Here is a 23,474-nt window from a genome sequence, read left to right on the forward strand (position 1 = left end):
TATATAGTTACCTAGTTTACAGAGAGTGAGCAAAGAGAGGGAGATAGAAGCAGGCAGGAAGTATGACGAAATGATGATCGCCCCGTCTTCGGGTCTTCTTTTTTCTGGGGATAAGAGAGTGGTACAGTACGAGCACAGCATGGAAGCCGTAATACTGTCATGTCCATGGATGACTGTCAAGATATGGACATCGACGCAGCATTACCCATTCATGAATGATGAACTGCAATGTTCAAGATTGGTGTGGGTGAGTTTGTCTTCCCCGTCTTATTAAAGAACTACCTACCCGAATCAATGCAGCCTTTTTGGACTTTGGGACCTTATGGTATTAACATCTCTTCTCAACCCCAATCCCGACCACCTCCAACTCACCAAATAAAACATCAGTCACTAGAGTCGGGTAGGTACTAAGCAAACACCAATGCCACGGCACAATACCAACTATTTTCTCTGCCAGACCGAGGTAAGTAGGTACCTTATCAGGTGGCTACCACCAAGTAAGAGACATACATACACAAAGCCATCGTACCATCTTCATCCATCACCTCATAACCATCCATCCATCATCCCTTCCATTAGAGAAAATTCGGAACCACTACAAGAACGAAAACAAAACCAACAAACAACACGTCGCACATAAAAACATCCCATGCTGCCCATGTCCACCAATTGTTTGTGTTGTGTTGTGTAGTGTTCTTGTTTGCTTGTTTGAAAACAAAAGATAACCGCCCCGCTACCTACACCAAACAAAAACCGCTCTCTGCTACCCGTGCTCTTCTTCTTCCTCTCCGAGAATAGTAGTAGTAAGAAGAATTTGAATGATGAAAAAGTAGCAAGAAAAAACAAATAAAGATGTAAAATCCTCAAAATAAAACACACGTGCAGAAGGACATCCCCATCCATCCATCCATCCATCCGTCCAGTCCGTCCAGCCATCCATCCATCCCTTGACAGAATGACCAAGAACCAAAAAAACCAATATGACACCGGTGCAAATCCACCCTTCTGCATTCCACCTCCCGTTTTCCCCGCTTCTACTAGGTAAGGTAGACAACCCGCTTCCATCCATCCATACAGAAACATCGAACGCACGCGCCTCCTCACATCTCTCTCTCCACATAACGTTTCCCAAGGTATCTCTATCATGCATCAAAGTGTTTCACCGAACCCGCCTCCTCTTGCGCGCAGGACCCCGAGCATCCTACTCCTCGTCGTCATTCTGCGTTCCGTTCACCCTCTTCGCATCCCCACCATTGGACGCTTGCGCCGCGGTGTTTGCTGCGTTGCTACTGCTCGCGCTCGACGACACAAGCTTGATCCTCGTCGGGTGGGACGTCGTTGTCGTAGTCGTTGTTGATGATGACGCAGGCGGTTGAGAGGCCGGCGGTTGTGACTGTTGCTGTTGGCTGCTGCTGCTCGGCGCGGGGGTGCCGTCTGCAGATGGCGCAGGGCCGTCTTGGCCGCCGGCTGTCGAGGGAGCCGCGGAGGAAGGATCTTCGAGGGCGCGCAGCTCTGGGTTGTTTGCCAGCTCCTTTTCGAATTGCTCTTTGAAGAAGGCCTGGTTGGGGGGGGTGCTGTTAGTCTCCCGCTGTGCCACAGTGTTGAGGATCGACAAGAAACACTTACCTCGATCAGGTTCACGTCCTGGCAAATCAAGCTGGTCTCCTCGTTGAACGTCCGGCAGTTGGACACCATCAGATCCAAATCCCTGCGCATGTCGCCGAGGCAGTTGTATTCCTCCCTCTTGATCTTCTTCTGGATGTCGTTCATGCAGATCGGGTTGGTGATGATGACGTAGTAGTCGGCCCACTCCCGCTTGGGCGGCAGCTTGACGAAAGGACCGATGATGAGGCGCTTCATCGGGCCATCGTCCGAGTCGTCGTCCTCGCCATCCTTCTTGTCCTTGTCCTTCTCCTCGGGCTCCTCATCGTCCACCTCGAGGTTCATCAGACCGTCGTAGATACGGCGCAGACTCTTCTGCAGCTGCTCGCGCACCGCTGGCGCCAGACGGTTCTCGCCGCCTGCATCCTTGACCGCCTTCGGGCGTCCCTGCGGCCCGCGGCGCTTCTTGGCCGGTGGCTCGTCGTCACCCTCTTCAGCTTTGCGCTTTTCCTGATTCTTGCTACCAGGTTTGCGGCCGCGCTTCTTGGGCGTCTCGACATCTTCGGTTCCTTCGCGGCTGGCGGTCGGTGAATTGGCGAGTGACCCTTCGGCCGCTGCTTGGGCCATGGCCAACCGCTTAAGTTTGTTGGCCTCACGCTTAGCCTTGCGGGCCGCCTTGCGCGCTGCTGCCGCCTCGGGAGTGTCCTCGTCGTCGTCGACAGCCATGAGCCATTGCTCCTCCGTAAGCCCGTCGTCGTACTTGACCTTGGTGCGCTCGCGAGCGCCACGGCCCAGCTGAACCTCCTGTTCCTGCTCGACCGGGTTGCCATCGTTGAGATAAATCTCTGGCAGCTCGTCTTCCGTCATCAGACGGGACTTGCCCTGGCAGCCTGGGGCGGTACCGTAGATGGGGTCGCGTGACCGCTCCTCGTCAAGCTTCTGGAAGATGGCGAGCTCCTCCTCGTTGCGTGCGAGGATCATGTTGAGTTCTTCGTCGTCCATCTCCTCCTGCTCGCCCGAGTCTGCCATTTCGGCCGTCTCCAGCAGTGTTCGGAGCATGGCATCACGATCTGTCTCGGATGACTTGTTGTCGAAGCGACCGGCCTGAATGACCTTGCCGTCCATGTCGAGCTTGAAACGGGCGCGCTCCAGGATCTTCTCTTCGACCGACGCCGAGCTAATAAGTCGGAGGATGCGCACTTCGTTCTTCTGACCGATACGGTGGGCACGATCCTGCGCCTGCAAGTCTTGATGCGGGTTCCAGTCTGAATCATAGATGATGACTGTGTCGGCGGTCTGCAGGTTCAGACCGAGACCACCGGCGCGGGTGGAGAGCAGGAACATGAAGTAGGGCGAGTCGGGCGCGTTGAAGAGCTTCAAAAGCTCAGAGCGCTCCTCCGACTTGGTGGTACCATCGAGGCGGAGGTACTGGATACCGCGATACCTCAAGAAATCCTCCATGATGTCCATGATAGCAGTCATCTGGAAGAACATGAGGACGCGGTGACCGGTCGCCTTGTACTTGGGCAGGATCCTGTCGAGCAGCTCAAACTTGCCGGCTGTGCGCCAGAGGAGGTCGTTGCTGACATTGGCAGGATTCATCTGGTTCTCGACCTCATCGAACACGAAGGGGTGGTTGCAGAGCTTGCGCAACTGCATAATCATGTTGCTGAGGCCGCGAGCGCCGGTCTTGTTGCCGTTGGCATCCATGACGGCGATCTTCTGGTGGGTGACCATCTGCTTGTACAGGCGCGCCTGCAATGCTGAGAACTTGCACTTGATGACCTTTTCGGTCTTGTCTGGAAGATCCTTTTCGACATCCTTCTTGAGACGGCGCAGCAGGAATGGCCGCAGCACCTTATGCAGGCGACGGATGATGAGAATTTGCTCTTCTTCTGTGAGCTCCATCTTGTCCTGGCCGCCCGTGTTGGCGAAGGGAGTGTTAAACCACTCGTCGAAGGTCTTGGCCGACTTGAAGATATTGGGCAGCACGAAGTTGAGCATCGCCCACAGCTCGGCAAGGTTGTTTTGCAGCGGGGTACCGGTCAAGATGAGGCGGAACCGCGTGCTGTAGTACTGCTGGATGGTGGCGCTGAGCTTGGAGTTGGAGTTCTTCATGCGGTGACCCTCGTCGATGATCATGTGGAACCACTTGATCTTGCTGAGCAGCGGCCGATCCTTGATGATATATTCGTACGTCGTGAGCAGGACCTGGAAGCGGCCTTGCCGAATCTTGTCCTGCTGCATCTTGCGAGCCTGCGGCGGGCCCTTGTACACCACCTTGGCGACCGAGGGCGCCCACTTCTCGAACTCGAGATTCCAGTTGGTAAGGGTACTGAGAGGGACGATGACGAGGTACGGGCCGTTTTGGTGCTTCTTCTCGATGAGGTATGTGATGAGACTGATGGTCTGGATGGTCTTGCCGAGACCCATTTCGTCGGCCAAGATGCCGTTGAGGTTGTTGTTGTAGAGAGACAACATCCACTGCAGACCCTTGAGCTGGTATTCTTTGAGCGTACCGCCGACCAAGATGCTGGCCTGCTCCGTGACCTCCTCCTTGATCCGGTGGGCGACGGCATAGTAGTCGATCTTGTTGCGGCTGTTCTCGTCGTCGTCGTCGTCTTCCTCGGAGTCGCTTTCGGGAGGGGGAGGAATGCCTTGCTCGCCATACTTCTTGGCGGCCTCCCGCTGCTGCTCGCGGACGGAGGACGCAAGCTGCTTGAGGAAACCATCGGTCTGCCGCAGGAGGTGGGTAATACGCGTATCCTTGGCCTGGTCGAGCAGCTTGAGGTAGGCCTCTTCATCGTTGGCCTTAAGAGCCTGCAGACGCTGCTTGGCAGTGCGCTCGATCCTCTTCTGCTCTTCCTTCTCAATGTTGAAGTGGTGGGCATACATGAGACGGCTGAGCTTCTGAGCCTTGGTGCGCTGGACGGTGGCGTTGTTCAACACCTGGTTGCGATGGTTGTTGATGGCCTGCAGGAAGTCCTCGTGGCGCTTGCGATCGCGGTTCTCGCGAGCGTCCCGCTGCTGCTTCTCAAGCTTCTCGGTGATGCGGGCCTCGCGGACGTTTTGCTTCTTCATGCGGCGGTACAAGGAGCGGTTCGTCGTCATGGCGAGGTTGTCGTAGTGAAGCATCTGCTTTCCGATGCGCTCACGCAGGGCGCGCTGCTTCGAGTACAGGGCCAACTTCTTCATCTCGATAATGGCTTTCCTCTTGGCAGTATCATCGGCGACGAGGGTGTCCTGAGACGCGTCCCAGTGCGCGAGGTTGCCAGGGAGCGACTTGAGCTCGGCATACCGGGCGCTCATGCGGTTGAAGATGATCTTCTCGCGGTCCGCGCGCAGCTGCTCCAGGTCGATACCGGCCGGGAAGATACCAGGGATAATAAGCCGGTTCTTGCGGCGCCCGTGGTCCAGGTAGGAAATGGTCTTACGCACAAGCCCACCGTCGTACGGGGACTTAACCGTCTTGTATGTCTTCGCGGTCGGGGCGGTGGACGTCGTTGTTGCTGGGGCCGGTTCTGCGGCGGCATCGGTACTGGGCTTCTGCGCATCCTGCGCCGCCGCGTCCGGAGCGGGGGTCGGAGGCACCACCTCTTGCTTCGTCTGAGACAAGCGACGGCGCGCGCGGTGCTCAAACATGGCCTTCTGTAACTGGATCGGGACGCCAGCATTCTTGCCGAGCATCTTAAACGCCTTGATCTGGGTCCAGAGCAGGTTCAGCTGGGCCTGGGTGAACTGGCTCGCGGGGTGCGGCGCCGGCGCTGCACCCGGGGCCCCGGCAGGCGTGGCGGCTGCGGCATTGTTCGCAGTGGCTGGAAGTGCTGACGCTCCGAGTGCGCCGGTAGAGGTCGGCATGGTAGTCTGGGGACGGGCGGCTGGGGTGCCGTTGGGGACGCCGTTTAGACCATTCTGCATAGCTTGGTGCTGTTGTTGCTGTTGGAGTTGTTGCTGCTGTTGCAGCTGCAGTTGCTGTTTGCGCAGCTCATTTTGGCGTTGTAGGGCGGCGAGGATGGATTGGGTCTTGATAAACTCGGGGTCGCTTTGTGGGACTCCCTGCTTCTTCATTTGTTGGAATTTCTGCGAGGGGTTAGCAGTCTTTCGATGCTAGATATGGTCACGAACACGGTGGGTTGCACTCACCATGAAGAGTTCCTGAGCCTGCTGCTGGGTCATGCCCGCAGGGATGGCAGAGCCCGGGTGCTGCACCGCGGGCGGGGCCTGAGCACTAGCCATGTTGGCGATTGAGATGAAGGGGAGAGGCCAACGGGGCGGGTGTCAAGTCAGATGGTCAATCGCGACGTCAAGCGTGCGTGCATGTCTGGTGGGCAGGCAATCGCAGTTGGAGGGGACGTGACCGAGAAGGTCAAGTTGGCGTCTAGCCACGTGTTGGGACGACGACGATGCGAAGCGCAGTCGATAAAAACGAAGGGATGGCGGGCCGGCCCTCAATGACGGGACCTGTCGCGCGCGTGTTGCAAAAGAAACGGGGGTGGCGTAGTTGGATATTCGGGATGAAGGACACGGTCGCGATGCACGATGTGCGCGTGGTCGACGGGCGCGTCGCCGGACAAGCCGGAGCGCAATGGGATGGTCGACGACGAAGGGAGTGGATAAAGGTAGGACGTGTTATCGAAGCAGTGTCGCGCTCGGGAGGGGTGGACGGGCGACGTGCTGGTGTGGGGACCGAAAAGAAAATACACGGGTCTTTCTGCTCGGCCTTGGGGGAGGGATGACGAAGTGCCAAAGCGAATGGCAAAAGTCGAAAAAAAAGGAAAAAACCGGGGGATGGCAGGTGTTGTCGTGTGGTGGGAGGGCACAAAGCGCAGGGGTTGTCGCGTTTGTGGCCCGAAAGGACGGCGATGGGATGGTCTTGATGCGTCGCGGGCAGATTGGCGATTTTTTTGATGCGCGCCGTGACCGTTTGGATGGATGGAGAGGTTGAGGCAGAGCGCAGAGTAGCCGACCGACCAAGATCGAATGGCAATGAATGGCTTGTCGCGCGCGGCGATGGGCTCTGGCAGAGCCTGGGGGGAAACTTGGTCTGTGCGCAGGGTTGTGGGTCCTGTGCTGAGAAATCAGTGCTGCCTGCGAAATTATGAGAACGGCTTAGTCATCACGCAACCTGCGCCCTCAAGGAGAGGAAAAGCGGCGAAAACGGGCAAACACGGGCACAAGCAATGTGTGAAACGGCCAATCAGAGCGCAGAACCTGCATGCAGGAGAAGGTCTCATCCGCCAGTCCTGGCGCTGCAGGCTTGCCTCAGGCCCGCGACTGTTGCCTTCCGGGTTTTGGTCTCTCGGCCTTGGCCTCCCCCGCGCACCTGAGGCTCTGTTTGATTGTTTCCTATTTCGGAAAGCAGCTCACGGCATCACAAACCTCACGTCTGGCCAGGTTGAGGGTTGAAGATGTTGACTCAACACTCAAATTACACTTTTTGAAGCTCTAGACATTATGCTGAATAATCCTGTCTACCACGGTGTCCCAGAATCAAAACAAAACAACCTGACCTTTCCATTATTTCTTGGTATCGCTCTTAAACACGCTCCAACTCCCATCCATGTACCTATCTTTCACAAATACAAGCTGCAGACCAGACCAACCATAACGCCATAGAAATTCTGTCAAGTGCCTGATCATTTCTTCAGCTTCTTCTTATCGGGCTCCTCCTCATCACTCAACTCCGCATACTGCGTCACAGGCTGGGTCTTCGCCCAAGCGCTTGTAAACACTGGGTCCTTCTTGGCCACCTCAGCATACTTCAACAGCGCCTCGCGCGGGTCCTCATGCAGCATCTTGCTCAGAGGGATATTTTGCTCGACGTGCTTCTCATCAGGCTGGCTGCGCATGAAGGGTGTGATCTGCTTCACCTGCGGGCGGTACGCGTCGCGTGAGCCACCACCGGCGGCTCCGCCACCACGGCGTTTGCGGCCCAAGGCTCCTCCCGCTCCCGGTGTTACGATCGCATCAGCTGAAATGCCCAGCTGGCTCTGGTCCATGGTGAAGGACGGGTCGTCGTCGACATGCCGCTTCTTGGGTGCGCGCGACATGACGTCGAGCGCGCCACGCGTTGAAAGTTTGGGATGGAAGAAGACGCGCGTTTCGGCGTTGGCGGATCCAAGGATGATTTGGTTGAGCTTGGAGTGCCAGCCGACTGAGATGAGCGGGACGCCCGGTGTGACGGGTGTGACGAGCTCCGGCCGGAGGTTCGCAGGGTTGAGGATATGTAGATCACCAGTGGCGGAACCAGTGATGATGTGTCGTGAATCGGGTGAGTAGCGGATGTTGCTCATGGGGTACCGGTCCGATGTGGAAGCATGTTCGACCTGGACCAGTGCTTTGTTGAACTTGCGAGTGTCCCATAACTTGATCAGCCCGTCGCCGCCGCGGGTCACGACCATGCGCCCGTCCCCGCTGATGGCAATGCCACCAGTCCAGGTATCCGGACGGTGCGCGTCCTTGATCTCTGCAGCCGGCCGAGTAAAGGGGCCGTTTCCGTTATACATGACAAGCGAGCCATCCAAAGCAGCTGCCACCATAACCGGGCTGTTGCCCTGACCAAGACCCCAAGCCACGGCCGTCATCCGGGTGCGTCCAGCTGCACCCGCCGCCTTCGACTTGAAGACGATCACCTCCTTCTGACTCCGCTTATTGTTGATGTCCCATATCCTGAGCGTGCTGTCGGAACCAGCCGTCACGCAAAGGTTGGGGTCTGTTGGATGCCAGGTGCCTGTGATGACCTCACCAACGTGACCCTTGGTGTTGTGCATGTCGCGCAGGTACATATCGCCCTTGACAAACTCCGTCACGATGTCGCCATCTCTTGACATGATTTTTGGTTGCGGGTGCGCGGTAACACAAAGGAAGACGCTACCGGAATGTGGGCTAAACTCGAGGTGCTGGACGATGTGAGAGTCGACAGAAGCAGATTTCTTGCTTTCCCAAGGATTGATGGTCTTGAAGGCGCGCAGTGTGGTGGGAGTCATGGCAGCAAAGTCGTGGAAGCTGATGTTGCCGTCTAGCGAGCCGCTGATGAGACGTGATCCGGCAGGATCCAGCGCAATGGTGGTCACAGCCTTTTCGTGCGTCTTCAGCACCATCTCGTGTGTCGCGGGGAACTTCTCGAGAACATCCTCGTCATCTGAGTCGGAACTGTCCGAGTCCGAGTCGTCTGAGTCGCTGGCATCGCTGTCGGAGGCTGACTCTTTTTGTTTCTTTGGGGGCTTCTCTGGTTTCTCGATCCTTGCTACCTGTCGCCGGGCCTGTTCGATCTGGGCTGCGACATTGGGGGCCTTCTCCTTCTTGCCAAAGGAGGTTGGCACGAAGGCTCGCAGAGCGTCATCTTCGGCGACCGGAGGTTCCGGAACATAATAGTCGTCGCTGTCACTATCACTCATATTGGCGGATGTGTTGTGGATGGGAATTGAAGAGGATGGCAAGAGGAAGATAAATCTGAAAAGGCTGGGAGCTGCAGGTTGACGTTGATGTCTTGGCACAGGATTACCCAAGCATCGCCGTCTGGGCGCCGCGCTCGACCGCGATTGACGTGCCGAACCCCACAATTATTTCGTTGCCTCTCGGCCGTTGAACCACGTCCTTTCACCCAGCAACCATAAAACCCGCGTCCTTTCGTCATCAGGCGCCAGGACGTGCCTAATCGCCGCAATGCAGGCTGAACCAATATTGGACGAGGATTATGTGTCTGAGGAAGATTCCGACTTCGCCCTCGACGATGCCCCTGCCGAAGAAGAGTCTTCCGTCTCGGAAGATGAGGACGGCGAGGATGGGGAGAGTGCCACTCCCGCGACCAGGAAACGGGCAGCTGGAGAGGCCGAGGCTGAAGATGCAGGATTTGAGAACTCGGGCGACGAAGCGATAATCGAACGAGGAAAGAAGCGACAGAAGAAGTCAAGCAAGGAGGACGACGACAAGGGAGGGCAAGCTGAGGAGGATGAAGGACCATTGATCAAGACGCGCCGTATGCGCGCCGCCGAGAAAGAAGAAAAACGAATGAAAACAGCCTCAGGGCCAGTCACCATCGATGTCGACGCTCTTTGGGCAGAAATGATCAGCACTCCTGTCGTCCGCCAACCCGGAAAAGAGCCCCCCAACGCCACCCCCAAGCCATCCTCCCAACCACAACAGCAGCAGCAACAGCAACCCCCCGATCAGAAGCCCTCCGCCACCGAAGAATCTAACCTCATCCGCATCAAACGCACCTACCACTTCGCCGGCAAAGTCCACACCGAAGAAAAGCTCGTCCCCCGCGACTCGGCGGAAGCCCGCCTCTACCTGGCCGAGAACCCCGACGCGGACGTCACCCCGAGCGCATCCGACTCCGAGCCCAACAAGCGCATCCCGCGCAAAGCCTTCCGCTCCATCTTCGAGCCCACTCCGCCGCCCGACACCACCAGCTCCGGGACCAACCCCACCTTCACCGCGCGCCGCACAGACCTCAACCTATGCGTGGCCGAGCGGATACGCGCGCGCGAGAAGGCGGCCGCCGAGGCCGAGGCGCGCAAGCTTAACACGGTCGAGAAGAGCCGCATGGACTGGGCCGGTTTTGTCGATCGCGAGGGGATCCGTGACGAGCTGGAGCTGGCGGGCCGGTCGAAGCACTCGTTCGCCGCGAGGCAGGAGTTCCTTGCTAGGAGTGATGCGGTCAGGGAAGAGGAGGCGAGGAGGGCGAGGATGGCGGGACGGGTTTGACGAGGAGGAGTGGATGGATAGGATGGGGGAGATGTGTTCAGTATGTGTACTAATAAGCGCCTATGTTAGTATTTGGCATGCTCCGGCTCCATGGATGGGTAAAAGGCACAGGGTTGGCGTTTGGTTTGGTGGGATTCAATACATATACCCCTTTGGGAAGGTTGCAAATCAATGGCATTTGTTTGCTCTGAATGTGCGTATCTTTCCATTGTCCATGTTGTTGCATGCATGATCTCCTCGCTGAAATGTTGTCGTTCCCATCTTGATGTTATTGTGGTTTGTTTCATCCTCTGAACCGAACAGCAGATGTCATACATAAGCTAGTCCCATGGAAGGGCCCAGTACATACGGCCATACCCACAAGAAAGCACGGGATCCCGTCCGCTCTCCCCTAGTTAAGCTTGTGAGGGCCCGAGTAGTAGTTGGGTCGGTGACGACCAGCGAATGCCGGGTGCTGTATGTTTTGCACTTTTTGCCATTTTTCCTTCGGCTTCTTTTGCTCTTTTCGAGTAACCTCATTTCTGAAAATAAATGGGAAAGACACAAAACAAACGAAAAAATTACAGACGTTGTGTTGGTTGACCTGAAGGCGAGAGATGCGTAAGGTTGGAGCGAGAATCGAAACTGTGCTTTGTTCCATGCCGGGCCCGGACCCCTTGGTAAAGGGAGTCAGGATCATTCACTATCTGAGTTGGATGCCTGTCCGTTATACCCAGGACGAATACCGAAGTCATAGCAGAGCCGCCCTACACTCTTACTTTCACTTTGGTGAGAACGATGCTACAGGAACACTCAGGTAGTATTACCATTACCGATTATCCGAGACGCCATGTATCCCTCCGGCTATTCCAGATAGCAAAGATGGTTCCGTACATGTAGCGAAGAACATGTCATGAACTCTTTCTTTTGGGAACATGTCTGCCCCATGTTGTGAGCAACACATCCACCTCATACCTGTCACATCCCAATCCTGACTACGCCCCGACAATATCAGCCGCCGGTCCGGGATAAACCTTGGGCCTCAACGCCAGTGCATCATTCCGGTTCTGGGCAGCGAAGTACGTCGATATCGTGCCGTTCATTGCCGCTTGCCCCTCCCGTTGAGGCCCGTCACCCCAGCCTTTTGGGCTCGCCAACCCCCCATCCGAGGTTACAATCTCCTCAATCAAAGGATACTTGATCCGCTGCGGTCTCCATGTTGCGTTCGTGTCCGCCTCGAGTCTCTCGAATATGTTCCTGTCGCTCTTCGGGTGCTGGAGCCAGCCGTGGTAAAACAAGTCGCGCGCAGTGGGCCGTTGAGCACTATCAAAGACCAGGCATTTCCGAACGAAATCTCGAGCCATGCCAGAGATTGAGCTTTGGCGTAGCTCCTCGATCTGTTCGAACACCTCGTCCAAGTAAGCGTCGATCTCGGTCTGGTTGTGGAACATCACGGTGTCGAGACCGGGAAGTTCTTGGTATCCAAGGAGGAGCTGGACCGTCATCATCCCGATGGCCCAGATGTCGACTGAGAAATCGTGCGATGATCCCGGAGCTTCACATTCACTGAAAACCCTGTCAGTAAATGATTGAAGAATGAGAGATGCCTGGTCAACTCACGGTGGGCGGTAGAATTTAGTGCCAACAGAAGACTTGAGTCTGTTAGGGCTGGTGCCATGTCTGAATGGAATGCCCGAGTCTCCAAAATCCGAAAGCATGATGCGATATGGAGCCGACGGCGTGATACCACACAGGACGTTCTCGGGCTTGATATCCCGGTGTGCGACGCCCTTTTGGTGTATGTAGGCAACAGCACGTAAGACTTGCCTGAGCACAGCTCGGATCTTCATCTCGTCAAGTTGGTTGTATCGTATCATGAGAGCGAAGAGGTCGCCCCCTGTCGCCAGCTCGGCGATGACATAGCTGTTGGAAGTCAGAATGGAGGAGGGATATTGTACATGTCCACAGAATGACGTACATCGTATCTGATGTCTCAAACGCTGCCTTGACTGGGAGAATGTTGGGCTGAACTGTTAATTAGCAACGCTGCTTGGGGCACTTTGTCTGGCATGCTCACATGGTCCAACGTGCTCAATAAGATCGCCTCTTGCCGAATTCTCTCAACCTTCCTGGATCTTGAAGGAAATCGGCGGATGTCATGCACCTTACATACGGCATGTTGTCCTGTTGATACTTCAATGGCCAGGTACACCACAGCATTTCCGCCATCGCCAATTGTCAGGTCGGTGACGACATATCGGTCTTGGAAAAGCTGGTCCATGTTAGCTACACAATATGCTTGCCGCTTCACCTCCTTTTTTGTTTATAATGTTTGCCTACCTCGACCTCCTGTCGCTGCAGAGGCGTAAGGGCGTACCTGGGCGAGGCGCTCAGAAGTTGGATATAAGTCAGTTTCAAGTGAACATAGTCACCAATGGTAATGACATCCCCGTCCATGAGGAGCCTCGATGGCGAGAGCTTCACTCCCTTGCCAATGACCTTGCCATTAACTGCGGTGCCGTTCGCAGAGCCTCGGTCACGCACGAACACGAGGGGTGGATGGCTGTATTCCTCGTCCACGACGAGAGAGAAGATCTCTAGTTGGCATCTCGAGACAACGGGAATCGTGAATGCCACATCGTTCCTCTGTACGTCGCGGCCGACTTGAACAGTCTTATTTGGGAGCACCAGGAACGATCCTAAAAAGGGCAGAGTCAGAGGAGGATGGGTGTAAGTCACAGCAACACGACATAGAGAAGGTTTACCATGTTCCGGAGGATCTGTGCTCGAGTTTGTCCACGAGACCATCCCGACAGCCGTATCAGATAGAGACATGACAATGACACTAAGGGAACTGGAGATACGTGAGTGTGTTTAAGTCAACAGGCATATACGCCGTAAGCTGTTGGATTATCATAAGAGTTCCAGTAGCTGGAACAGATCAAAGCTTCGAGTCTAAGGTACATGGGGCGACACGGAAGCAAAAAAAGCCATCGTCAGATCCCCAGGCAGACACTTCATTTTCGAAACCGGAAACTTCGTACTGCCCCAGTAATGAACCTTCCCTGACCTTGCGTCGTGAGGTGGTGATCTCAAAGCGACCAAGAGGAAGGTACCACTGCTCCCAACCTTGGAAGCTCCGGCTCGGAAGCTCTCCACTTTCCTCAGCCAAGCTTTGACCAACCGGAAGCGCCCGCTGGCCAATTGTGGGGTAATCACCTGACCCGCCCCCCCCACAGGGCTGCTGCCCTCTGCCCTAGTTTCTCTTGTTTTAACTCCCGCTCCCGAAAATCCAATTGATCTTCTTCCAACACAACCATCACGCAAATCCTCATCACGAAGTAACATGTAGGTCGCGCTGCACACCACGCATCAACACCACCGACTAACATCCTGCAGTCAAGATGAGAGCCAAGTGGAGAAAGAAGCGCGTTCGCCGCCTCAAGCGCAAGAGGAGAAAGATGAGGGCTCGCTCGTAAGTCCCTGTCGTCATTCAACCGACCAGCGTCTTTGGTACTGACAACTCCCCGCAGCAAATAAACGACCATGCCCACTCGACCTCAGCCAGACCGCCGGCATCAAAGCAAGTCATTTGATAGCGGACAGAGCACTGCGACTTCAATCACGGTCGCCTCGAAGGCCTCGTCGCTGTCTTGATACCGTGACTCGACCAAGCAACCCACAAGGTTTCGGCATGGCCCGGACCTGCCCCGCGATAATGCCAGCTCTCGATTACGACAAGGCACATCGGCAAAGCTTTTATGGGATGCACTGGGCACGGAATGGTTCGGCGGTATTTCATGAGTTCACGGTCATGACTGGTTGCCTGTCAACGAAAGGGTTGAGCTGGAATGCAGGCGTTTACGGGACTCGAAGGAGCCATCTCACGATAGGATCGCGAGTACGCATCATCGCGTCTCGCAGGAATTGAAGACTTTGGCTTCGACCCTACCGTGTCCCATTGTGAACTTGATTGTGTATGCATGAATGTCTTTGAATTCGAGGCAGAGGCTTTGGGTGACGCTTCCCCTCTTGCTTGGCCTCTTCACGATGTTGAAGAAACCTACGATGGAGTTGAATGCACAAAGAAAATGACCATGCTACACCATTGCTCACCTCTACTTTTCCATATTTTTTCAGTCGTTTTCTCACCCCGCCATGTGGTGGGTAAGTTTCCTTCATCACTTACTTGGAGTTGCCAAAGACGGCATGTGGTGGGGTTCTGTCTGGGCGGTGAGGCTACTTGCGCCAAAACTGCCGGCAGAAAAAAGTTCCGGCAGACACCCCATCTCAACCATTTACCAAACGGACTTGTGGCGGCCTAAGAACGACTTGCTTTGCAGACAATCGCGCACAGCGATTGAACACCCAGAACCATGTCAGACTCAGCAGCGAAGAAGCGGAGGAGATCCGAAATCGAAACTCCTCAATCGGAAAAGAAGAAGGTCGATTTCCAGCAGTCGCAGCAATCTGGAATCGCCACAGCCTTCTCCGTCACAAAAGTTCACAGGCCAGAGATCAACCCGCCCGTCGTAGGTAAGGACATCGGCGAATTCCACACAAGATATTGTCGGCGAGATAAGAGTCTGACAGCGACACAGCAATCGCCCCCGGAATCCATCTTCCTGGCGGCCTTCCCTTTGATGCCTACGAGAAAGATGACCAGCCCTCGGCGAAGCGGCGAAAGAGCAGCGGCGGCCCGGCTGCACCGACAACCGAAATGGCTCTGTATTCGGCAGCGCACAGTAGCGTCGACTACATAGCGCGCGAAGATCGGCACGGGAGTGTGGACAAGGTGCTCAACCACTTCCTCGCCATCATCGACCCCAAGAGTGGCGAGGTGGAGATTGTGCAAGCGAGGAAAATGTCCGTCCGCGGGACAGCCCGGGCCAAGCAAGCACCACCAGAGGCCTTGGAGGTTGGTGCCGGCAGATCGGTACGTATTACACTTATGCGCCGGCGCTCGTTTGTTCGACAACCCGGGATGGCGCTGTATGCTAACATTTCCTTCTTCATTTCCAGAACTTTGCGCAGGCCAAGATGGATCTGGGCGAGGCATTCGGTACCAAGAAGGCCAAGGCAGCCCTTCGGGCTGTGGCAGAGAACAAGATGCTGGCGGACCGCTCCCGCGGAAAGCTCAAGGAAGACGACATCGCGCTGGTCGACACGATTCGCGACTCCAGCCAGCACATGGCGACGCGCGAGGAGCTCCAAGCCCGTGTCGACGCCGCGCGGCCAGTACCCCGGGGCAACTTTGACGCGGAGGACATCCAGGACGTGTACGTGCCCGCGCAGATCATCGGCGCAGAGGTGCTCAACGCCGTGCCCGTCATGGACTGGCAAGACAAGGTCAAGAAGAAGCAGGCGATCGAGGTGCCCGCGCGGTTCGTCGCGCATCGCATCGTCCGCGTGGCCAGCAACACCCAAGACGACGGCATGCAGCGGCTCAAGCTGCTGCGGTACATGCTTTGGGTCATTGTTTTCTACTCGACGACCACCAAGGGACGGGAGCGCGGCACCAAATCCGTTGCCAAGCGCGACGTGCTGCGCCAGGCGCTGGCGCCAGCGCCCGAGGTGGTTGTGGAGAACATTCGCCGCAAGTTCTCGGACGGTGGCGTCATGCGCAAGGAGCACATTGATTTGTTGATGACGCACCTCTGCGCGTTTGCGTGCATTATTGATAACTTCGAGGTTGATACGCACGACCTGCGCGAGGACCTGAAGCTGGAGCAGAAGCAGATGAATCAGTACTTTATGGAGATTGGTGCTCGCATCAAGCAGGCCAAGGCGGGAGATAACGTCAAGCATATTGCGAAGCTGGCGCTGCCGTTGCAATTCCCGAAGATGAGGCTGCCTACGAGGAGGAAATGAGGGATCAGCAGAGATGGAGTTTTGTATGTACATGAAGGTCATAGAGACATCCGTAGCAGGACTTGTGCATCGTACTCTGTGGACATCATGTTCTGCATGGATGAGATGGTTTCTTGCTTGTCCACTCGATTTCTGTGGTGTATTCTTCAGGATTATCGTGTCCGTCTTCTTTCCTAACCGCCGCATTATATACGGTGTTTTTCCAGTTTCCAATCCATTTCATTTTGTCTCATTCTCTTATTTCATATTCCGTTGTTTTCCCTGCCCTGCGTGTTCCATTTTGCCCACGCCCCGCTATCCTTGGCATTACCAGATTTGGATTGTTCCAAACAATCTGGGCAACCAGACAACACAAGACACAACACCACCAATTTTTGGCAGTACACACTTCGTGAAACAGAATAAAACTCGAGTTGATACACAAAATTATTCGAGTCTTGTAATGTAGGCTCATCAAATATTCATGAATGTGCAAGTTTGGGATGGTTTTGTGGTGTTCTTTCAAGATTTCCTGGATCCGATATCTGAGCCAAAACAGACCAGCAAACCCTGCGTTTCTGCGAGCATTTCACACACTCTTTTCCTCGCACAGGCCAGAGGGCATTTGCCGTTGCTGCCGCCGAGGCCAGGCCACCTTGTCGGCTTGAGCCGCATCGGCCACGTGGGGAACCCGGCGGCGTCCCCCAACCCTCTCCACTGTCCCGCCGGAACGGTCCATCATATGCAACACAGGCACACACGCACACACCCATGAGGCTATGACGACATCGATTTCCCCTCGACGCGATGTGAGCTTGTGATTCTCTTTTTGAGACGCGTCTTGGATGAAAAAAGTCACAGATCTGCGACGAGGCATTGTGGTTGCGCAGGTAGTACTTTGGGGTTACAAGATGGGGAAATGAATCGGACTAATCCTGAGGATTGACATTATGGTTTTGTGGAGGGCTGAGTCCGATGATGAGTGCATCTTGGAGTTGTGGATGGGTTCGGATTTGAATGAGTTGGACGCGATGACTTTGCGACGAGATTTTTGGAGTTGCGGAGATTTGGCAGTTTCCCTCCTCTTTTGGGAGGCGAACGGGTTCGAAGGGCGTCGCTGCTGCTGCCTGCAGGGTGGGTGCCCCGCTTTTCGGAGGTAAGACTGGACTATGATTGGACGACACACTGGGCCCAAGACGCCCAGTTCTTGGCCAACGGGGACGCGCGAGTGGGAAGGAGCAAGCAACGCGCGAACATCTCGTTCTGGCCTGTCCTCCCTCCCTCGCTTGGTCCGGCATCATCGACTTCTGCTTCGTCTTGTCAAACCAGAAAATAAAATCCATTCGGGTTGTCTGGATTCAATCTGAACCCGAATGCACAATACCAGGAGTTCAATCCTATAGACTATTGTGTTTCGTGGACTGGGTTTTTTGTCTTCATTTTGTTCTGGCTATTGAGCCTATTGCTCATTCAGCTCCCTCCTGACTGCGAGACCGTCGACCGGCCACATCTTTGGTGTCTCCTGGGCCATTCCTTTCTTCCCACGTTTCGATCTCCTCCAGCTCTTTCCGGCCACACGTTGATCGGTCCTTTCCACCGAGCCTTGGTACAATCACAGCGATCGCGTGGTCTTGATTCTGTCTGCACAACCCGCGTCGCATCGCGGAAAAGTGTAGGTGCCGCGAACCCCCGCCCTTGCCATCATCCAGGCTTTTCGCTCGTCTTTCTTTGGATGCGAGCTGACACTTGAAGGTTCAGCCGATTTGTCTGTCAATGATTACATTCCTGCGCCGTGTCTGACCTACTTTGTCCGTTCCGGCTTCGCGATCATTGAGTTTGTTCGACCTGCGCTCTTTCTCGCCACCTAGCACCTTTCAACTGCAGCCATGGTCAAACGGAAGCGCGATCCTCTCGAGGGGTTTGACCCCAATAAGTCAGACTCGGAAGACGAGAACTTCGATCCAGCCGAGGAGAGGGTCCCCCGGAGTGCCAAAAAGACACGCTCGACCAACAAGCGTTCTAGGCCCAAGAGGAGAACCAACCGTTACAGAGGATCCGATATCGACGACGACGAGCTTTCCGATAGCGTTGAGGAGGATTCGTTCGTTGAGGACGACGACGACGACGAGGACGAAGAGGATGAGGACCTGCCCCTGACGGCCACCGGGAGGAGGATGAGGAAGGCCGCTGCGAGGCACCCGTCCTACAAAGAAAGCACCGACGACGGTGAAGACGAGGACGTTATCCAAGATTCGGATGCGGTGGGCGACGAAGATCCCGAGGACACTACACCGAAGAAGCCATCGCCCGAGCGACCAAAGAAGATTGTGGTCCTTAAGATGAATCCCCGATCGCAGCGCGCCGCGACGCGAGGAAAGCAGGAGCAGCCCGCCCCGCCGCCGCCGCCGACCCGTCGCACACGGGCTCGAACCGAGGAGATTGAAGAGCCATTGATGGAGCTGTCGAACTCAGGGAGACACGCCCAGCCGGCGCGCGACTCGCGCAGCAGAAGCCCCGAAGCCCTCGCTAGGGCCACTCGCACCCGGGGAGCCAAGAGCGTCAAGGCGCCACCGGCACCAATTGAGGAGGCAACTCAAGAAACCGACCCCAAGGAAGAAGATGTCGATCACCCCATGGGCTCTCCTGACGAACTTGGCCTCACTAAGAACGAGGACGACGAAGGTCAGGCTGTTGAGGAAGGCGAGGACGCGCCGGGAGAGGAGGATGCCCCCCAGGATGCCGACATGGAAGACCAGCAAGAGGCTCAGCCCGAGGCCCCGGCTGAGGATGACGATGACGAGGACGATGCTCCTATCACCAGAAGGACCCGCGCCTCTCGTGCCAAGGGCACTGCGGCTCAGACAACTGAAGAGACGGCGGCCGCCGAAGAGGAAGAGGATCAGCCTACCAAGGGCGGACGTCGTCTTCGACGCCGGTCGACTGCTAGGAAGAAGAGCACGCAGGAGCCGAGTAGCGACTTTGAGCCTGGCGACGACTCCGACGATGGTGACGCTTCTGAGACAGCTGCATCGAACGATGGTGATGGCGAGTCAACTCCTACGCCTAGAGGGCGTAGCACTCGTGCGCGGAGTCGCAAGCGCCGTCGTAAGGACGACGACTCTGGCGACGACGAAATCGAGTTGGACAAGGATGAGTTGGCTGAAGAACTGGAGGAGCTTAGGGAGAGCTCCAGGTCTCGCCCTCGCCGCAGCCGTCGTCGGTCACCGTCGATCCAGTATGAGGACCGCACATCCAAGAAGCGCCGCACGAAGCCCGTCGACTATAGCATCCCTCCGATCGACGCCCTCGCGCTCGAGTTGGATGAGAACGATGACGATGCTGAACCCGCGACCACCCCAGCAAGAAACCGCAGGAACGGAAGGGGCGGCGCCTCGAGCGTTTGGGAGCGGCCACTCAACACAACATACGGTCCATTTGGTGGAGGCGGAGGCCCTGGGGCTCTCCTCGGCGGTCCCTGGGGTACCGGTGCAACCGGCGGCGTGGACTCGGATAGCAGCGACGATGAGATGGCCCAGAGATCGGGTCTTGTTGGCATGACGCCGACCACGGCGGGTCCGAACGTTGGCCTGTTCAACCCAGTCGGTGCCGGCACCGACGGCGTTGGAGTCGCCACACCGCAGGTTGGGAAAGTCAAGAACGCCAAAGCTTTCGCGGACGCTGATCCCCTTGGTGTGGATATGACCGTGGACTTCAGCAAGGTCGGTGGTTTGCAGAGCCACATTGACCAGCTCAAGGAAATGGTCCAGCTCCCGCTGCTGTACCCTGAACTGTTCCAGAAGTTCCACGTCACTCCTCCCCGGGGTGTTCTCTTCCACGGCCCGCCAGGCACGGGTAAAACCTTGCTCGCCAGAGCCCTGGCGAATTCGGTAGGTGCTGGCGGCCGCAAGATCAGCTTCTACATGCGCAAGGGCGCCGATGCCCTCAGCAAGTGGGTAGGCGAGGCCGAAAAGCAGCTGCGGTTGCTCTTCGAGGAAGCCCGGAGAACGCAGCCCAGCATCATTTTCTTTGACGAGATCGACGGCCTCGCACCTGTGCGTTCCAGCAAACAGGAGCAGATCCACGCTAGCATCGTCTCAACGCTGCTGGCCTTGATGGATGGCATGGACAATCGCGGCCAAGTCATCGTTATTGGTGCGACAAACCGCCCCGACAACATCGATCCCGCACTCCGTCGTCCTGGCCGTTTCGACCGCGAGTTTTACTTCCCTCTTCCCGACCTCGAGGCCCGCCGCGCAATCATCGATATCCATACCAAGGATTGGGGTATTTCGGACGCGTTCAAGGACAGTCTTGCTGAGAACACCAAAGGCTATGGCGGTGCTGATCTGCGGGCTCTCTGCACAGAAGCTGCGCTTAATGCGATCCAGAGGACATATCCGCAGATTTATAACTCCAAGGAGAAGCTTGTGGTCGACCCAGATAAGATCACTATCCACGCCACCGACTTTATGCTCTCGATCAAGAAGATGATCCCATCGTCGGAGCGTTCAACTTCGTCTGGTGCTTCTCCCCTGCCGCGCATAGTGGAGCCGCTTTTGAGGAACCAGTACCAGGCGATTTTGAAGGTCCTCGATGATATCCTGCCGCGCCCCAAGAAGACAACCGCTCTCGAAGAAGCCATGTACGAGCCGTATGACGACGCCGACCACGGCTTTGGCAGGGAGGCGATGCACCAAGAGTTCGAGCGCTGCCGCATCTTCCGCCCTCGGCTTCTCATCTCCGGCGCGCCGGGTATGGGCCAGAATTATCTCGCATCTGCCATCCTGCACCACCTGGAGGGCGTCCATGTCCAGACCTTGGACCTCGCGACCCTCCTCGGCGACGGCAGACCCATGGAGCAGGTCATCGTTAGCCGGTTCACAGAAGTCAAGCGCCACAAACCTAGCGTCGTCTTCATCCCAAGCATCGACACTTGGTGGGCGAGCGTTACCGAGATGGCTATCACAACTCTCACCACGCTCCTCCGGAGCATCCCGCCGTCTGATCCTGTTCTTCTTCTTGCGACCGCCGACTGCACTCCCGAGCAGCTGGCACCTGAGATTCTCAAGGAGCTGTTCGGGTTTTCCAAGAAGAACCGTGCGGTTGTCGAGCGTCCTGACAGGGTACGTAACGATCCTATCATAAGAGTAGGTTTGTCAAAAACTAACAACGCACACCAGGAATGCCGGTTGGAATTCTTCGAAAACATCATCAGCCACCTCAGGAAGGCTCCCAATGAGTTCCCTGATCCCACGAACCGCAAGAAGAGGGTTCTTGAGGATCTGCCGGTTGCGCCTCCGCCGCCGCCGCGGCAACTCACCAAGGAGGAGATCCGGGCTCAACGCAAGCAAGATTTGCATCATTTGAACATCCTGAAGACGCGCCTTCAGCCCATCATGGACCAGATTCATCGGCGGTACCGAAAGTTCAGGCAGCCTGTCATTCCCTTCTCACAGATCGCCTACCTGTTCGAGGAGGCCGACCCCAACTATGTGCGGCCTGACATCGACCAGCCGAGACCGTATGAGATTGCTAAGGACAAGGACGGTGTCGAGGGCATTCGGGAGACGGCAACTGGCAAATTCTTCTACAATCTTGAGACGACTACCATTGAGGAACGCCTGGCAAACGGCTATTATGCTCGCCCCATTGACTTCTACAACGACATCAACAAGCTGTACCTTGACGCCAAGAACATTGGTGACCGCGATAGGACTCTCAAGGCCAACGAGCTGCGCACCAATGTGGAAGTTGATGTGCATGACATCAACCTGCAGCTCTCCGCCCAAGGCATCCGGTTCGAGGAGATCTACCAGCGGCAGATCCAGCGGGCTCGGGAAGCCGAGGAGAAGGCGCGCAAGAAGAAGGCGCTTCAAGCTGTCGTCGATATGGTCCAGTCAGATCTGCAGGGTGATGGTGACAGTGACTCTCAAGGGCCGGTAGGCGTTGGACTCCCAATGACGCGAACTACCACCCAGGCCCGGTTCCAGCCGATCCCCAGCCCCAAGTCTAACGGACACGCGGACACGAGCAGCTCGAACCGCCTGACCAACGGCACCTCGACGTCTCGCATGGACGGCGAGGATGTGCGGATGAGTGGGACGGACGAAGATACCCAGCCGATCCCAGGCCCGCGACCCGATCTCGTCTCTCCGCAGTGGCCTCAGTTGCCTGGTCGTCCGCCGCTTGGTGATTCCACGAGGGCCACGGCTGGCACCCAGTTCTCTCAGCGCTCTGCAGTCATGACGGTTCCTCCTGGTGTGTCGCCGTCAGCCATCATCAATGAGGCCTCAACAACCAAGACATCGGAGCCATCCACCCACAGATCCGGGAACTGGAGTACACAACACACCAACGGGGTGTCGCACAACCCTGATGAGACCACCGAGCTGCCCGAGACACTGCCTCAATCACACTCGCAGAGCCAGCCGCACAGCGGCCAGTTGCGCCTCAGCCAGAGCCAGTCCAGTTCCAGCGGCAAGGAGTGGCCGCACTCCCAGGCCGCGGCCATGGCCCAGGGCATCCTCCATCCGCCTCCGGGCATGGGCCTGCCCATGGGTCCGCCAGGAAGTGTCGCCTCTGGTCTGAGGCGGATCCCCGAAGATAACCCCCCATCAACGCAGCGCTCTCCCCACAAGACCTCGGTCGCCAGTCTCGGAAACCTCCTCAACGACGACGGCCCTGGCAGCAACCACAGCCACCACGGCACTCAGAACAGCAGTGGTCCCGGCACCCACACGCCGCGTTCGAGCGCCGGCTCAGGCTCTCACCCCTCTGCCGCGGCCGCGGCCGCAGCTGCCGCCGGAGGAAGCGGCCCCCACAGCAACAAGAGCCACCACACCCCCGCCTCGCACCTCCACCACTCGGGCACCCCGCTGTCTCAGCAACCCGTCCTGGATGAGGGCAGCGTCTTCCGCTTCCTGCAGACCCTGGCCGACCACACGTCGGGCTGTAGCGTGGAGCAGCTCGAGCAGATCTACCGCGAGTTGATGGACGTGATCTGGCGCACCAGGCACGAGTGGAACCGTATGACGGTGCTCAACACGTTGATCTCGGTGTTCAACGACACAATTGGGGATATCGAGCTCGTCCAGGGGCCGTTGGTGGATAGCCAGCGCCGGGCGGGTGAGAAGGGCGCCGAGGATGATGCCGGGAGCAGTATTCGGGGTGATAGGGAGGTGCTCGGGAGTGTCGAGGAGGGGTTGGGATTGGCGAGCCAGGAGCAGGGGCATAGTAGGAGGCAGTCACAGGAGAGTCGGATGAATTCGGATCCTTGGTTGTACGTGTAAAGTTGGACTTTGTTGGGCCGAGGGAGTGTTGTGCGTGTATTGACC

General features: G+C 56.7%; 9 protein-coding genes across 9 annotated transcripts; 4 read left to right on the forward strand and 5 right to left on the reverse strand.

Moving 5' to 3' along the window:
• Nucleotides 1–763: 763 nt before the first annotated feature.
• Nucleotides 764–1,150, reverse strand: VTJ04DRAFT_385 (uncharacterized protein; the record flags this gene model as incomplete). The annotated part of the gene is made up of 1 exon (XM_069361794.1): nt 764–1,150. One exon carries the CDS (start codon nt 1,148–1,150, stop codon nt 764–766), a length of 387 nt encoding a protein of 128 aa, XP_069222995.1.
• A 51-nt stretch (nt 1,151–1,201) lies between these two features.
• Nucleotides 1,202–5,838, reverse strand: VTJ04DRAFT_386 (uncharacterized protein; the record flags this gene model as incomplete). Its single annotated transcript, XM_069361805.1, has 3 exons — nt 1,202–1,558; nt 1,627–5,682; nt 5,746–5,838. 3 exons carry the CDS (start codon nt 5,836–5,838, stop codon nt 1,202–1,204), a joined length of 4,506 nt encoding a protein of 1,501 aa, XP_069222996.1.
• A 142-nt stretch (nt 5,839–5,980) lies between these two features.
• VTJ04DRAFT_387 (uncharacterized protein) lies at nt 5,981–7,216 on the reverse strand (the record flags this gene model as incomplete). The annotated part of the gene is made up of 2 exons (XM_069361816.1): nt 5,981–6,629; nt 7,206–7,216. The coding sequence occupies 2 exons, from the start codon at nt 7,214–7,216 to the stop codon at nt 5,981–5,983; spliced, it is 660 nt and encodes a 219-aa protein (XP_069222997.1).
• A 22-nt stretch (nt 7,217–7,238) lies between these two features.
• On the reverse strand, nt 7,239–8,999 carry VTJ04DRAFT_388 (uncharacterized protein; the record flags this gene model as incomplete). The annotated part of the gene is made up of 1 exon (XM_069361827.1): nt 7,239–8,999. One exon carries the CDS (start codon nt 8,997–8,999, stop codon nt 7,239–7,241), a length of 1,761 nt encoding a protein of 586 aa, XP_069222998.1.
• A 268-nt stretch (nt 9,000–9,267) lies between these two features.
• On the forward strand, nt 9,268–10,311 carry VTJ04DRAFT_389 (uncharacterized protein; the record flags this gene model as incomplete). The annotated part of the gene is made up of 1 exon (XM_069361838.1): nt 9,268–10,311. One exon carries the CDS (start codon nt 9,268–9,270, stop codon nt 10,309–10,311), a length of 1,044 nt encoding a protein of 347 aa, XP_069222999.1.
• Nucleotides 10,312–11,285: 974 nt separating this feature from the next.
• Nucleotides 11,286–13,098, reverse strand: VTJ04DRAFT_390 (uncharacterized protein; the record flags this gene model as incomplete). Its single annotated transcript, XM_069361850.1, has 6 exons — nt 11,286–11,856; nt 11,911–12,213; nt 12,269–12,315; nt 12,368–12,562; nt 12,631–12,989; nt 13,056–13,098. 6 exons carry the CDS (start codon nt 13,096–13,098, stop codon nt 11,286–11,288), a joined length of 1,518 nt encoding a protein of 505 aa, XP_069223000.1.
• Nucleotides 13,099–13,123: 25 nt separating this feature from the next.
• On the forward strand, nt 13,124–14,221 carry VTJ04DRAFT_391 (uncharacterized protein; the record flags this gene model as incomplete). Its single annotated transcript, XM_069361861.1, has 4 exons — nt 13,124–13,154; nt 13,530–13,638; nt 13,690–13,769; nt 13,824–14,221. The coding sequence occupies 4 exons, from the start codon at nt 13,124–13,126 to the stop codon at nt 14,219–14,221; spliced, it is 618 nt and encodes a 205-aa protein (XP_069223001.1).
• A 445-nt stretch (nt 14,222–14,666) lies between these two features.
• VTJ04DRAFT_392 (uncharacterized protein) lies at nt 14,667–16,161 on the forward strand (the record flags this gene model as incomplete). The annotated part of the gene is made up of 3 exons (XM_069361872.1): nt 14,667–14,826; nt 14,892–15,226; nt 15,313–16,161. The coding sequence occupies 3 exons, from the start codon at nt 14,667–14,669 to the stop codon at nt 16,159–16,161; spliced, it is 1,344 nt and encodes a 447-aa protein (XP_069223002.1).
• Nucleotides 16,162–18,026: 1,865 nt separating this feature from the next.
• On the forward strand, nt 18,027–23,429 carry VTJ04DRAFT_393 (uncharacterized protein; the record flags this gene model as incomplete). Its single annotated transcript, XM_069361883.1, has 2 exons — nt 18,027–21,263; nt 21,321–23,429. The coding sequence occupies 2 exons, from the start codon at nt 18,027–18,029 to the stop codon at nt 23,427–23,429; spliced, it is 5,346 nt and encodes a 1,781-aa protein (XP_069223003.1).
• Nucleotides 23,430–23,474: the final 45 nt, after the last annotated feature.

Source organism: Mycothermus thermophilus (assembly GCF_041956435.1).
Source record: "Mycothermus thermophilus strain CBS 625.91 unplaced genomic scaffold VTJ04scaffold_1, whole genome shotgun sequence".
Lineage (NCBI taxonomy): Eukaryota > Fungi > Ascomycota > Sordariomycetes > Sordariales > Chaetomiaceae > Mycothermus > Mycothermus thermophilus.